General features: G+C 34.2%; 1 protein-coding gene across 3 annotated transcripts in view; it reads right to left on the bottom strand.

Annotated features, from left to right (window-relative positions):
* Cdh7 (cadherin 7) overlaps positions 1–17,047 on the bottom strand; it is a 149,854-nt gene that overhangs the window by 64,773 nt on the left and 68,034 nt on the right. For all 3 annotated transcript variants that reach the window (XM_017598763.3, XM_017598764.3, NM_001012737.1), the window contains 2 exon segments: positions 12,141–12,308; positions 1,946–2,133 (listed from right to left, as the gene is read on the bottom strand). In XM_017598763.3, coding sequence (XP_017454252.1) covers positions 1,946–2,133; positions 12,141–12,308 — 356 coding nt within the window.

The following is a 17,047-nucleotide window of genomic DNA, read 5'->3' as shown; positions in this document are numbered from 1 at the left end:
AATGTGATTCTTATAAAATCATAACAGGGTTTAGAAATTGTAGATAATACATTTTTTTATTTTTTGCTTGTTCTTTAAGGATTTCTAAACTGCTTAATATGATAAAGCAATATCATGTAATTTTTTTGAAATTCTCTATATGAGTAATTTACCACTTCCATCATGAGACAACTAATAATTTTCTCATATTTTTCTGGAATAAATAATACCTTCACAATATTGAGCAAGAAGTTAGAAATGAAATCTGACTAAGTAACTTTAAATTGTTCCTGATAGTAACAGTCACCTATAATGGAAGATTACTTGTACTCTTTACATTTGTCTTTGTTAAAATACATTTCCCCTTCAAGTTCATTTCAGTGATTTAATGTTTTGATGTGAGAAGGTTCTATTTTATTGTTCACTTTTTAATATTTTAAAATATCCAGAAATTATTTTATTATTTATAAATTGATATTTGGGCCTATCAATTTTATCAGAGGCTTTAGGCTCCTCCAGCCAACCCCGAGGACCAGAATCTGAAACCACATAGTGACAAAAAGAACTAGTTTTGAAAGGTGTCATACATATCACATAGAATCCTCCAAAACATGCACCCACGAATAGTCACACTTATGCCAACACATAGGTTCACACACTCATCTTTAATGAAAGTGTAATTTAAAATAAATGAAAATCAAACACAACTTTTTAGTTTTCTATTACTGAGTTAAATATCTCATGCCAGTCAAAATTTGATTTATAGCACATCTATTAAGACCTATAATGTACATTATTAAGATCAATAAAAAACATTAGTATGTTTTCAAATTCTTGAATATGACCATATTGATTTTATAACAGTTTTGAAATCTTTCAGAAGAAATATACCTTATTTCATTCCTTTTGTTTTAGGCAACAAAAGAAAACATTTTGCAAACAGTTGGTCTAGCCTATTTATTAAAACTTTTGCATAAAGATCATTGCAAGGATGAGCTAAAACAGCATCTGTCCACTGGCAATACAAAACAGAAATGTGTTGCCTATTAGCCTAAAATCAAACATATGTCTTAAGGAAATAATTAAGCTATAACTTTCATTATTGGTTTGTTAATTATCAGTGGCTGTTAATTACAGAGTTATGCACCTGGGTTTTAACCCAAGTAAACCTGCTAATTTGAGGAAAGTTGTGAATCTCAAAATTTTTAACATTTCAAGTATTTGATATTATATTACTTTATTATTTGGCAACCAATTCTCTTAATTTTTTTCTTTACTACAGTTTGACAAACTTCACACACAACATTAAAAAAACTAATATTACCTACACTTATGTAGAGCAAATTGAGTATGCTAAAGGAAAGAAATATTATTTCCCATTATACTGCTATTTCATCTATATTTTTATGTAAAGGATAGACTAAAATGGATTTGAAAGCTCGCCATGCTATTTTACTATCATAAATTCATCCAATCATACCTGTTACATAATTTTAAAAGAGTAATTGATAATGTAGCAAGAATCCCTCACCTTGATTATCCCAGTTATTTGCATTATTCTCATGTATGGTGCATAATTTTAATTGTCTTGCATAAAAAAGAATTTGGGTAAAATGTAATGCCTATTAATCGACCTCTCAAGAAAATAGCCTTTATCACTCTCTGACTACTAAAATGTCCAAAATTTCCAAGATTATCAGTGATCTGATTGGCACAGCACTATAAACAACCATGATGTTTTATCAGAGAATATTATCGACAGGTACTATTGAAAATACCATTCAAATTTATACAAGATGTTGAGACATAAATGTAAATACATAACTTATTATATAGGAAATTAAAATAGCAATAGTGCTGTATGACAGTCAGCATGTCTGGCACACTTGCTCATGAATGTCGTCCTGGTAGCAGGATAGTTTGTGGCCTTGTACCTGTACAATAACAATAACAAAGGAAACATTACCTTCTGTATTGTAATGATTCCTTCCTGTGTGTCTTTGTCAGGAGATATCTTGAAAATGCCCAGTCCATCACCATCCACTATTTTATATTCCATTTCTGCATTGACTCCTATATCTGCATCTGCAGCTTTAATTCTGGCCACAACTGATGCCACAGGCAAAGATTCTGGAACATTATACTGGTAAGATCCTGTAAAATTTCAGAGTAAAGAATGAACAGAACCTTCGAACTTCCTTCTCCTAGGAACTACTCTTCTTTTTCATTCTCTGTAAATTTTTTGTTTGTTTTTCCAGGTAAAGAAATCTGGTATAACTGGGAGGGTAGCCCCTTGGTTCTGTGGAAGCTTGTTGGCCCAGTATAGGGGAACACTAAGCCCCTGCGGCAAGAATAGGTGGGCCGGTGGGGAAGCACCCTCACAGAGGTAGGTGGAGGAAGAAGAGGATAGAGGGATTGTGGAGAAGAAACTGGGAAGGGGAATAACATTTGAAATGTAAATAAATAAAATAACAAATAAAAAAAAGAAAAGCTAAGGCAAGCTAAAATGAATGACAAGGTTAATGAAGTCTCAAGAACTTTGAAGGTGATGAGGCAACAGTAACAAAAGACAGAAATGAATTGCAGGAAGACAAGTTAGAATCCCCATTGCTGTATATCTATGTGCAAGAAATATGCTTCTATAGTTAATGAAGCTAAACTAGTAATTGAAGTACAATTGAAGTTACTAAGTATGTCATTAGATACAATAATCACTATGATTGTCTTAAAAAATAAAACAATTTCTGTTATAATGGTCCAAATACATGCCTATTATTTCTGATAACTTAACATTGGAATTTATTTTTAATTGGATAGTTTTTTATTTATTTACATTTCAACAGTTATTCCCTTTCCTGGCTTCCTGTCCATAAAGTCCCTATCCCATTCCTCCTCCCCTTTTGTATATGAGGGTGTTTCCCCACTCTTCCACCCACCCCTGCCTGTCTCCCTGCCTCCCAGCACTGACATTCCCCTATACTGGGAGGGTGGGGGTGGAAGTCGATCCTTGGCAGGGCCAAGGGCTTCTCCTCTCTTGGTGCCCAACAAGGCCATCCTCTGTTACATAAGCAACTGGAGCCATGGGACTCCGTATGTACCCTTTGGGTAGTGGTTTAGTTCCTGAGGGCTCACATTGATTGGTATTGTTCTAATGGGGTTGCAAACTCCTTCAGCTCCTTCAATCCTTTCTCTAGCTCTTCCAGTGGGGACCCAGTTCTCAGCTCAATGGTTGGCTTCGAGCATCTGCCTATGTATTTTCCATGTTCTGGCAGAGCCTCTCAGAAGACAGCTATATCAGACTCCTGTCACCATGAACTTGTTGACATCAGCAATATTGTCTGGGTTTGGTGGCTGTACATATATGGGCTGGATCGTCAGGTGGGGCAGTCTCTGAATGGTCTTTCCTTCAGTCTCTGCTCCAAACTTTGTCTCCAAATTTTCTTCTATGAATATTTTTATTCCCACTTCGAAGAAGGACTGAAGGACCACACTTTGCTCATCCTTCTTCTTGAGCTCCATGTGGTCTGTGGATTGTATCATGTGTAATCCAAGCTTTTGGGATAATACTCTCTTATCAGTGAGTGCATACCATGTGGGCTATTTGTGATTGGGTTACCTCACTCAGGATGATATTTTCTAGTTCCATCCATTTGCCTAGGAATTTCATGTTGTCATTGTTCTTAATAATCAAAACTGAGTAGTACTCCATTGTGTAAATACACCACATTTTTTGTATCCATTTGATACTTCTCACTTGAGAATTCTTTTTTCAGCTCTGAACTCCATTTTTTAATAGGATTATTTGATTCTCTGGAATTCACTTGTTATCTTTTACAAAGAAACTTCTAAAAAACTGGGCAAGAGGCTGTGGGAATGAAAATACATATCTTCTTTCATTAATATCTTTAAGAGATAAAAGAGTTGAATCTTTGACTTCTGTAGCTGTGATATGAGACACAATGTTACAAAAGAATAAGTAAAATTATTTTCTAAAGAAAAAACAAAGAAGTGTAAAAAAATTGTATATCCTTAATACTCCTTTTCACACCTTTTCAGATAAAAAGTATTTTACAAGGCACATGTGGAAAAATTAGGAAGAAGTCCCACAAATACGTTCCTTTACAATTTTCTTCTAATCATTTATTTTTCTTGCCCTCAGACCTTACTTCCTACTTTACTGGTTGTAAATTCTTGCTGCATTTGAAATTTGCCATATATAGGAAAGAGAATATCTTTGAGAAGAATGTTGACGGAAAGGGAGTACTGTCATTTTGGTCTACAATTTTGAAAGACAGAATATGGAATTTTTTAAATGATTGCAATATATGTGTAACATATTAATGGATTCTTTGTATGCATTTACGTGTCCTTAGTAAACTTCAAAGATTTCAAAGATATAACAGCAACTAATTTTTAGAGAAAACTTGAGTAAATGAAAAACAGAAAAAATTCATATGCTTGGGTTTGTTTACTTTAGAATCAAGGAGAGGAAATGAAACCCTGGAAAACTTCAGCTACATGTCAGAAGGGCATGAGAAACAGACATTAAATATCTTAATGTCATCATTTCTCCAGCTCTAGAGAAAAGCAGTCACATCATTTGAAAACTAAGCTAACAAGAGATTTGTTTTTTTGTTTTCTTTTCTAAAATCCTTTTTTCCTTAAAGACATGAAGGATTGTTTTTAATGAAAAGAACTCTACTTTTTCTATAATTTTTGGATGTATACACACACACACACACACACACACACACACACACACAAGAATACTAAAGTAGGTTAAAATAACTAAACATAATTTGAATGAAAAAAGAATGAGATTTTGCATATTAGCCAATTTGGCTTTCCATACTGTTTGTTGTTAGAGAATTATGTTGCATATTTCTACTAGACAACCATTTTAGAGACATAGCACAGCTGCCCCCAGCCTATCACTTTTAAGCTACACATACTTAGGGCTTCCTGGGTAGACAAGAATCCTCTTCCTTAAAGACACACAGTCAAGAAAACCTTGTACTTGTAATGATTTGCCAATTTACCCGTGCTCATTCAGACAATGCAATGTAAATGCGGCGGGGGACAAATAATGAAAAAGATGAGGTGATTCATGGGAAGGAGGGGCTTCTGAGGAAGGAGGAGGAATAAGAGCAGATGATATTGGAGAATATTATCATGAGACATTATGTAAGTAACACAATTGTCAAAGAAGGAAAAAAGGAAGGAAGGAAGAAAGGAAGGAAGGAAGGGAAGAAAGAAGAAAAAAATTGGACATTTTAAATGAGTCCCACGCCTTCCAGTCTCCATCTGAGCCTAGGACTTAGGCTATTCCACTGCTCTCTGGACCCAAAACAAGCACAGAAATAGCTGGTCTCCCGAGAGTGCTGTCATTCTTAAGCCCAAAAGAGAGACCCCATTTTTGCTTCACAAACTGCCAAATAGTGCTCCACCAGGAGCACACAGGCCAAAGGAACCTCAGAGCAGCCTGAGACAGGATCCTTCCGGACACCATATGCAAACAGAGTTAAAGCTGTCCCACAGGCCTCAGAACCCAAAATGTACCCTGAGAGCTGATCTCCTAGGAGGGCTCTCACTCATAAGATCAATTGTCCACAGGGTCACAATGAGGGACAAGCTACAGTTAGAGACAGCAAGAACAACTCACATCAGAGATAACCAGATGGCAAGAGGCAAGTACAGGAACCTAAGCAACAGAAACCAAGAATACTTGGCATCATGAGAACCCAGTTCTCCCAACAGAAGTTTTGGATACCTCAAAACACTGGAAAAGGAAGATGAGGATTTAAAATAACATCTCATGATTCTTTAGGAAAGAAATAAAGAACTCATTTAAAGAAATACAGGAGAACACAGGTAAACAAGTAAAAGCCTTTAATGAGGAAACCCAAAGATCTCTAAAAATTACAGGAAAAAGACAACTAAATAGGTGAAAGAATTGAACAAAACCTTCTATGACCTAAAAAAGGAAATAGAACAAATAAAGAAATCACAAAGAGGGACTACCCTAGAAATAGGGAACCTTGGAAAGAAATCAGGAGTAACAGATGCAAGATCACCAACAGAATACAGGGGGTTGAAGAGAAAATCTGAGGAGTAGAAGAGATCATAGTAAACATTGACACAGGGGTTGGGGATTTAGCTCAGTGGTAGAGCGCTTGCCTAGGAAGTGCAAGGCCCTGGGCTCGGTCCCCAGCTCCGAAAAAAAGAACCAAAAAAAAAAAAAAAAAGAAAGAAAACATTGACACAATAGTCAAAGAAAATGCAAAATGCAAAAAGATCCTAATAAAAAAACATCTAGAAAATCCAGGACAAAATTAGAATACAACCCTAAGGATATTATGAACAGAAGAGAACAAAGATTCCCAACTTAAAGTGCCAATAAATATCTTCAACAAAATTACAGAAGAAAATGTCCCTAACAAAAAGAACGAGACACCCATTAACATACTAGAAGTATACAAAACTCCAAATAGACTGGACCAAAAAAGAAATTCCTCCCATCATGTAATAGTCGAAACACCAAATTCACAAAACAAAAAAGAATATTAAAAGCAGTTAAGAGAAAAAAATCCAACAACATATAAAAGAAGACCTATCAGAATTACACCAGAATTCTCAACAAAGTCTATCAAAGTTAGACTGGCAGGTGAAATTCAATCTCTGTAGAACACAAATGCCAGCACAGACTACTATATCCAGCAAAATTATCAATCACCATAAATGTAGAAATCCAGATACTGCGTGACAAAGCCAAATATACAAAATAACTTTCCAGAAATCCAGCCCTACAAAGATGGAAAACTCCAACACAAGAAGGGAAATCACACCCTAGAAAAAAGCAAGAAAGTAATCTTCTTACAACAAATGCAAAAGAAGAGAGCCACACAAACATAAATCCACCTCTAACAACAAAAATAACAGGAAACAACAATCCCTTTCCTTAATATCTCTTACCATCATTGGACTCAATTTCCCAATAAAAGACATAGACTAACAGACTGAATATGTAAACAGGACCCAGCAATTTGTTGCATACAGGAAACGAACCTCAGTAGCAAAGACAGACACTACTTCAGGGTAAAAAAATTGGAAAAAATTTTTCTAAGCAAATGGTTCCAAGAAATAAGCTGGAGTAGCCATTCTAATATAGAAAAAAAATTTTCGATCAAAAGTTATCAAAAATTATAAGGAAAGATATTTCAAAACTATCAAAGGAAAAATCTACCATGGTAAACTCTGAATTCTGAACATCCAAGTGCAAGGGCACCCACATTCCTTAAAGAAACTTTACTAAAGCTCAAAGCATATATTGCATAACACACAATAATAGTGGGGGATTTCAACACCCAACTCCCATCAATGGACAGATCATGAAAACAGAAACTAAACAGAGACACAGTGAAATTAACAGAAGTTATGAACAAAATACACTTAACAGATATCTAAAGAACATTTCATCCTAAAACCAAAAAATATACCTCTTCTCAGCAATTCATGACACTTTCCCCAAAGTTGACCTCAACAGTTACAAGAAGATTGAAATAATCCCATCCATCATATTAGATCACCATGGACCAAGGCTAGTCTTCAACAATAACAACAACAACCACATCAACAAAACACATATACATCAAAGCTGAACAATGCTCTACTAAATGATAACTTGGTCAAGGAAGTTATGAAGAAAACTAAAATAATTAAGTTTTTAATTTAGTTCTTTAAGAAAGAAATTAAAGACTCTTAGCATTCAATGAAAATGAAGGCACAACATACCCAAACTTATGGGATAGAATGAAAGCAGTGCTATTAAGAACAATCATCACCCCACATGCCTCCAAAAAGAAACTCTAGAGAGCATAGATTAGCAGCTTGACAGCACACCTGAAAGTTCAGGAAAAAAAAAAAAAAGAAGCGAATTACACCCAAGAGGGGTGGACAGCAGGAAATAATCAAACTCAGAACTGAAATCAACTAAGTAGAAACCAAAAGAACTATATAAATGAACAACAAACTCAGGAGCTGGTAGTTTGAGAAAATCAATAAGATAGGTAAACCCTTGCCCAGACTAACCAGACCGCACAGACAGTATCCAAATTAACAAAATCACAAATGGAAAGGGAAACTGAACAACAGCAACTCTGGACATTCAAAAAATTATCAGATCCTACTGAAAAGCCTATACTCAACAAAACTAGAAAATCTGGAGAAATGGACAATTTTTCCAGATACCAGGTACCAAAGTGAAATTATGATCAGGTAAACCATCTAAATAGTCCCTTATGCCCTAACAAATTAGAATAAGTCATTAAGTCTATGAACAACAAAAACAACAACAACAACAACAACAACAACAACAACAAAAAGCCCTGGACCAGATGGGTTTAGTGTAGAATTCTATGATACCTTGATAAAGGTCTAATGCTAGTACTCTTCAAACAATTCCATTAAATAGAAACAAAAGGAACAGTGCCAAATTTGTTCTATGAAGCAACAATTTGATTTATATCTAAAATACACAAAGACCCAACAAAGAAATAAAACTTCAAACCAATTTATTTTTGAATATAGATACAAAAATACTCAATAAAATTCTTGCAAACACAGTCCAAGAACACATCAAAATGATCATTCAACATGATCAAGTAGGCTTCATCCCAGGAATGTAGTGATGGTTCAGTATACAGAAATCCATCAATGTAAACCAATGTATAAACAAACTCTAAGTAAAAAAAAAAATCACATGATCATCTCATTAGATGTTGTGAAAGCATTTGACAAAATTCAACACACCTTCATGATAAAAGTCTTAGAAAGACCAGGAATTCAAGACTTATACCTAAACATAGTAAAAGCAACATACAGCAATCCAGTAGCCAACATCAAACTAAATGGACAGAAAATTGTAACAATCTTACTAAAATCAGAGACTAGGCAAGGCTGCCCACCCTCTCCCTACCTATTCAATACAGTATTTGAAGTCCTAGCCAGAGCAATTAGCCAACAAAAAGATGTCAAAGGAATATAAATTGGAAAGTCAAAGCATCACTATTTGCAGATTATATGATTGTATACTGAAATTACATAAAAAATTCCACCAGAGAAATCTTAAACCTGAAAAACAACTTCAGTTAGAGGCTGGATATAAAATTAACTCAAACAAATCAGAACTCTTCATACACTCAAAAAGATAAACAGGTTGAGTTAGAATTTAGGGAAAACACCCTTAACAACAGTCACAAATAATATAAAATACCTTGGTGTGACTCTGTCCAAACAAGTGAAAGATCTGTAAGAAAAGAACTTCAAGTCTCAGAAGGAAGAAATAGAAGAAGATTTCAGAAGATGGAAAGATCTCCCATTCTCATGAATTGGCAGGATAAATATAGTAAAAATATCTATCTTGCATAAAGCAATCTAGATATTCAATGCAATCTCAATCAAAATTCCAGCTCTATTCTTCATAGAGTTAGAAAGAGCAATTTGCAAATTCATTTGGAACACTGAAGAACACAGGATAGCAAAAACTGTTTTTAAATATAAAAGAACTTCTGGGGGAATCACCAACCCTAACCTCAAGCTATATTACAGAGCAATCATGATAAGAAATGTATGTTATTGGTACAGAGAATGGCCGGTAGAGCAACAGAATAGAAGTGAAGAACCAGAAATGAACCCACATGCCTATTGTCAATTAATCTTTAACACAGGAACTAAACCATCCAGTGGAAAATGACAGCATGTTCAACAAATGGTTCGGGCTCAATTGGAGGTCAACATGTAAAAAATGCAAATGAATTCATTCTTATATCTCTGTACAATGTCTTGTCCAAGTGGATCAAGTCCTCCACATAAAACCAGATACACTGAAACTAATATTGGAGAAAATGGGGAAGTGCCTTAAAACACATGGGCACATTGAGAAATTTCCTGAACTGAATACCAATAACTTCCGCTCTAAGATCAAGAATTGACAAATGGGACCTCATAGAATTGAAAAGCTTATGTAAGGCAAATGTTACTGTCAATAGGACGAAAGGACAACCAACAGATTAGGAAAAGATCTTTCCAATCCTACATCTGATAGAGGGCTAATGTCTAATATATACAAGTACTCAATTAGTTAGACTGCAGAAAACCAAATAATTGTATTATAAATGGGGCATACAGCTTAACAAGCAATTCTCAACTAATTATAAAATATCAAATGGCTGTGAAGGACCTGAAGAATTGTTCAACATCCTTTGTCATCAGGGAACTGCAAATCAAAACATTCCTGAGATTCTACCTCATAGCAATCAGAATGGTTAAGATCAAAAATTTAGGTGACAAAAAATGTTGGTGAGGATGTGGACAACGAGAATCATTCACCCATTTTTGGATTGCAAGCTGATAGAACTACTCTGGAAATCAGTCTTGTGGTTCCTCAAAAAAATTAGACATAGTACTACCTGAGTACCCAGCTATACCATTCCTAGGCATATACTGAAATGATGCTTCAACATACAACAAGGACTCATTCTCCACCATGTTCACAGCAGTCTTTCTTATTTATAATAGCCAGAAGCGGGAAAGAACCCAGATGTCCTTCAACAGAGGAATGGATACAGAAAATGTGGTATATTTACTCAATAGATTACTACTCAGCTATTAAAAAAATGACTACATGAAATTCTTAGGCAAATAGATGGAACTAGAAAGCAACATCCTGAGTGAAGTAACCCAGTCACAAAAGGACATACATGATATGTACTCACTGATAAGTGGCTATTAGTCCAAAATCTCACAATACCCAAGAAACAATTCATAGACCATACGAAGCTCAAGAACAAGGAAGACCAAAATCCACAGTCTTCAGTGGCTTCAGTCTTTCTTAGAAGGAGGAACAAAATACTCACATAATGAAATACAGGGACAAAAAGTGGAGCAGGGACTAAAGAAAAGAAGACTGTCCAACCTGGAGATTCATCTCATATTCAGCCACCAAACCCATTCACTATTGCTGATACCAAGAAGTTCTTCCAAATATGAATGTCTCTTGAGAGGCTCTGCAAGAGTGATACTGATAAGGGTACTGACAGTTAACCATTGGACTGAGAATGGAGGCCCCAATGGAGGAGTTACAGAAAGGACTGAAGGAGCTGATGGGGTGAACAACCCTATAGGAAAAACAACAATACTGACCAACGAGACCTCCTCAGAGCTCCCAAGACTAAACCACCAATCAAAGAGTATAGTTTGAGTGACCCTTGACTCCATCCGTATATGTAGCAGAGTATGGCATTGTCTGGCATCAATTAGGAGAAGCCCTTAGTCCTGTTTGGCTTTTTCCCCAGTGTAGGGGAATGCCAGGGTGTTAAGACAGGAGTGGGTGTGTAGAAGTGGAAGGATCTTCATAGAAGCAGGTGGAGGAGTGAGGGGGGATGGGAGAGAGGGTAATATAAATATATAAAATATCCAATAACTTTTTTTAAAAAATCCCACATGCTACAAACACCATGAAGAATAAAAGAGCATAACAAAGCAGTTTTATAAACAGGATACAAATTTTTATTTTTATTTATTTTTTCTTATACCTGGATCTGTCATAAGACACTTTTTGGAGTAGCACATCTGAGAGTTTTTCTTTCTGTTGTTTTGGATTGCATTGTTTTAGACCTTCATTTTTTATGAGAGAAATGTGATACAGTTGTAAAAGGAATCTACATTTTATCTGACCTGTTTGGACTCATAAAATGGACATATGATTATAATGAGATGAATCTCATCAATTTTTTAAATGGCAATCTTAATAATTAATAAATAATTAATAAAAATTATTTAAAAATAAATGATTAAAACTTTAAATTCTTACTAGCAAAAAATTATAAAAGGTTTGATTGATAAATATAAATACAGAATTACAAAGAAAATTTATCCAGGATTTAAAGTATAAATGCAAAACAAATTTTATTGCATTTGGAAAGAAATATTAAACTGTGATTGTAACTGTGTTAGCCTTCATCATCTATAATGTGTGATTAAATTAGATCCTTAATGAAATGTAAATTTGGGAGAAAATCATAAGAATTACTTTTTTCAAAGCACTTGAAACCAAGTGTTATAAACATTTTCTTTCATATTACTCATTGTATTGAATAACTTACTTCGTGGAAAGCGAGGTGGGTTATCATTGACATCAGTTAGGGTCACAGTAACTGAAGTTGTTCCAGACAATCCGCCATTTTGCCCAACCATATCCTTTGCCTGAATGACAAGCAAATACTGGTCTTTAGCCTCTCTATCCATGTTTGGAAGGGCAGTCTTGATGACTCCTGTAAGATTTTAAATCTCAGTAAAGCACACCAAGATCCACTGAATTATAGTAGCAACAAACATTGATAATGTATTATGTCACTCTTCCGTTGAGGTCTTCTGTTTTTTGGATTACTTTGTTATATTAGTTTAGTTTAGAGACCAAGGGGTATACAGTTCAAATGGACACTTATACAATGTTCAAAGAATTCATGTTTACACTTTCACATCCTACTAAAATGTAGAGAAAACAGTACAATGTGTTCTTCTTAGTATTGATTTGAACATTTTATTTTTAGGTTTTGTTACTCTGAGTCATGCCTATATGACCTGGCTAAACATCTAACCAGGCATGATATACCTTATCTCTGATAAATGTAGACCTGAACTTCTACTTCTGGTGACTTAACTAGCTGTATTTAAGAGAGTTGTCAAAGGGAATGGAAAGAAACTCTAACTTCATTATAATCTCACCTGCATGCTAAATAGTGCATCTTCAAGTATTTGAGGAGCTGGCAGTTGACATAGTGACAACCAGAGGAAAACACACAAATAAAAAATATGGCACACATAGATTTCTGGGAAAATCCTCATGACTCATAGGAATGATATGAACACTTCTTCCATTTCTAAACCTAAACCTTCACACTTCTTCTGTTCTCTATTTTTAACATCTCCACTTCCAAAAGTTTGAGAAGTTGATTGGCCAGTTAATCCTCCCACCTTGACTATTCTTAGGCAATAGTGAGTTCCAGGGCAGGTAGGCTGTAGAGTGAAACTTGGTATCTAATATCAAAACCACATAAATTGAAAGAAATTTATAATCTCAGCATGTCTGAGATAAAGAACAGATGATCACTTGCTCAGGACAACTAATCCTTAATGACAGTGACCTGCAGAACATCCTGGAACACCCTGTCTCAGAAATCATGGTCATCATGATCATCACGATCATCATGGTCATCATGATCATCACGATCATCATGGTCATCATGATCATCACGATCATCATGGTCATCATGATCATGATGATCATGATCATCATAATCATCATCATCATCAAAAAGTCTTTTCTACTACTCATTATATATTCTGTCTTAGTTTTGTTTGCAAAATACCAAGAATTAAAAAGCCCACATGGAGTCAAGAACAACTAAAACTTTCAAATAAAGATAGGGAAATGAATAACAATTTACAAAGAGAGTGTCGGTCTTATTTCTAATAAGAACATAAAAAAGGATATGACAATTAATTTGTCCGTTCTTTTCTCCCACCCAAAATACATATAATAATTAATTTTATGTACCAAGATTGCAGGTTGTATGGCATTTATATTTATATCAGAATATTTTATTTCTAATTCTGTCTGCCAAACATAATCACAATTACAACCACCCCCATGCACATCACATCTGCAACACTTCTACATTTACATGTTTGAATAACACCTACTCACATAGGCCATATTTTATTTCTTAATATCAAACACATTTTCTCTGCACAATTTGTATAACTGTAGATAAGAGGTACATGGAAAACATCACAAATTAACTCCTCAGTGGCTTTTCTGCTGTCTGTATACTGATTATTTACTTTTGAAATAAAGTGAAAAAAATATTGTTTGCTCAACAGACTTATGTGTGAAGTATCTGATAAAAAGTACCCTTGATGAACTGCAATGATTTTTTTAATACTTCATGTTTGTCCATATTTCTAAATCTGTAGCACAAAAAGCATGGGCTTCACTCTATGAATATCTCCAAAGAAACTTTCTTATTCTAAGAATTCTAAAACTTATATAATTACATCTTTTGTTCTTGCTTTTACTTATTAATAAATTTTGTGCGAATTTTTAGTTAAAAACTAGTAATCTTGAGAATTTGGCTTGACATTTTTCATTTGCATAAAAATGAATTATTTTACAAAAATTCTATTCATGGTTTCAGTGTTTAATTTCTACACATTTCTCCTTTTTTCTTCTAATATTAATATGTATATGTTACCTCCTTTGCAAAATACTTGGGAAATACAAGTCCACGATATTTCACATGGTCAAAAAAAGAAATTTGAAGATGTAGGTGAGGTTGTTTGGTGAACAACAGTCTTGTTGTGTAGGAGTGAAGACCAGTTTGGATTCCCAGAACCTACAATGAAGTCCAGCAGCTGTGGCAGTCATCATTAATCGTTGCTCTCTGAGACAGATACCAGGAACGTTGGAGGAAGCTGACAAGCTAAGCTAGTAGAAATGAATGGCACGTTTCACAATCACAAAGTGACCCTCCTTAATGAAAAATGTAGAGTTTGAGGAAGAACCCCCTGTCAACCCGATGCCTCTATATGTTTCAAATTACAAGAATACACACTTTCACATACATGTGAGCTCATACCACATGAAAATGCATAACAAACAAACACACACACACACACACACACGCACACACACGCACACACACAAACACAAGCACACAAACTACAACAGAAAGCAATTGGATGCCCTTGACTTCCAAGGTTTACTTAGTTCCATTTTTTGAAGCAATTACAACATCATTATGATTGAATCTGGGTATCAAAGTTACCTGCTTACTTTTCACACCTCTAATTGCCTCATTATAAAAGATCTTATTGACAGCACTCTCCCCATGCTAAAATATTCACAAAGCTTAGAACTAACTGAACGCAGGTAGCAGAGGCAATACCCAAATTCCTGAGCTATTACACAGGGATGAAATAAAAGGCATCACTTGAGTTCAGATACTCTTAATTAGCAATACTGCACTTCTGGTTATTTAAATTTTGTTAGCTTGAAGTTACAAACCAATGTTTGAAAAAGTATCCTTAGACATTTTATTATATTTTCATTTTCTTAGTAATTATGTGGTCACACACTCTTACAGGTACACAGTAAGTAACTTATAATATGATGGATATAACTGCTAGTCTGATAAAACAAACTGGAACCATATATTTTATGATAATATTATGAAATTAAAAATATTCAGTAATCAATAATTATTGTCATATTTAGTGAAAAATAAATCTATTACTAGCACTTCAGGAAAATATTTTGCTTTCTTTTTCATTTTCCATTTATTATTTCAAACTAATGCCTAAAATTTGAAATTTATGCTTGACAAAATATTTTCTATAACTAAGAAACTGTGATTTATTCATAACTCGATTTCAAAGAAAGCATTCCAGGAGTTACACATAGAAGGGAAGGCATGAATATATATTTACTTTTGTTTAACAAGTGTCTCTTCTGTAGTCTGAGGTAAACATTCTGATGATTTTCTAATGCGCTACCAACTATGATACCTTATTCAGTTACTGTGTCTTATAATTTCTCAGTGTGATCATATTTAATCAGTAACAATCCTTTTTTTCTTTAATCAATCATAGTGAGCAGACAGCTTAGAGATTGCAATCTTTCTTCACATTCTACGTTGATTTATCTGTTTCAAAAAACACATGGTCAAAGAAAACACAGGCCAGAGATATTTAATTTATGAATGGTCAATACATTGGCCTTACTAAATAACATTGACCATAATTTTACACCTCTCTTCCATTATGACTGATTTCATTGTATATAGTCATTCTTACTACTCAAGAACATAAAATTAAAAATTGGACATATCAAGTTCCTTGTTATTTCTGTAGTTAATAATGCATGTAAGAGGTGAAAATGCATGTAGGAGGTGAAGGTCATAAAGTCACTTGATGCAACATTTGTCCAATAGGAATGCCCCATCCTTGAAAGAAAGCTGCTGGTATTAGCAATGACTTTATCTGCAAGTACATTATATCAGATAATTCTGTCATCTACCTCTTTCCTTTGTTTTGAATTGTTTTTATATCAGTTTTATTGGTACCTATCTGAAAGACAATAATTTTATGTGAATATAGACCTATGACTAACAACAGTATATGTGACTACGAACTAAATATATTCACCTGCTATACATTCAGTTTCTGTCAATATACCATATATATCTTAGAATTAGTTACTACCGGCATTAACCTTTTTCAGTTTACAGATGGCTGTCATGCTATATAGTGTTTAGAAACATTATCCACCTAGGAAACATCTACAATACCAACTGCTTATTTTAACACAATATGATGAGTTGCCAAATTATAGGTGAGAAGATGACAGTCCTCTATGTGTACTTAAGTTGGGTAGCAATGATGGCCTCTGTAAATATCACTTTTTTAAAAAAGACTCTCTTCTCTAAGCATAATAAACACGTAAAGAAACTCACTTTTGAATAGAAAAACAGAAATGGATGAAATCCAAGTGGATTTAAAAATGAAGAAAAATTGAACTGTAAGAAGCAATATGTAATTAATAAAATTTAAGGTCAAACAAAGAAAACAAAAAGAATTCTTAGGAATATATACTGTGTCTTGGGAAGATAAGTATACCAGATAATACAATGGGAAATATGAAATGTAAATGTTGGGAATGATTGAGTAATATATCCATAGAGCCCAAAAATAGAGCAAACTAAAGAAAATGAGCAGAATTTGTACAATTCTGAATAGGGCATGATGAAAAAGGTCTTTGTTAAAGCAGAACTCAACTATTTCAAATAAGTCCATTACACAGGATCTTGAAATTTAAATTTCAAAGGAATTTAGAAACTTAAATACCATAATACTTAAAGTTTGTTGATTTAAGCAAATATCTTTTAGAGTAAATGGTAATAAAACAATAATTAGGAATTAAATCCACATAGGGGTAACAGGCTCAAATCTA

This window comes from Rattus norvegicus, chromosome 13, assembly GCF_036323735.1.
Source record: "Rattus norvegicus strain BN/NHsdMcwi chromosome 13, GRCr8, whole genome shotgun sequence".
In the NCBI taxonomy this organism is placed as follows: domain Eukaryota; kingdom Metazoa; phylum Chordata; class Mammalia; order Rodentia; family Muridae; genus Rattus; species Rattus norvegicus.
Note: the sequence above shows the minus strand (reverse complement) of the source record. Positions and strands in the feature narration are given on the sequence as shown.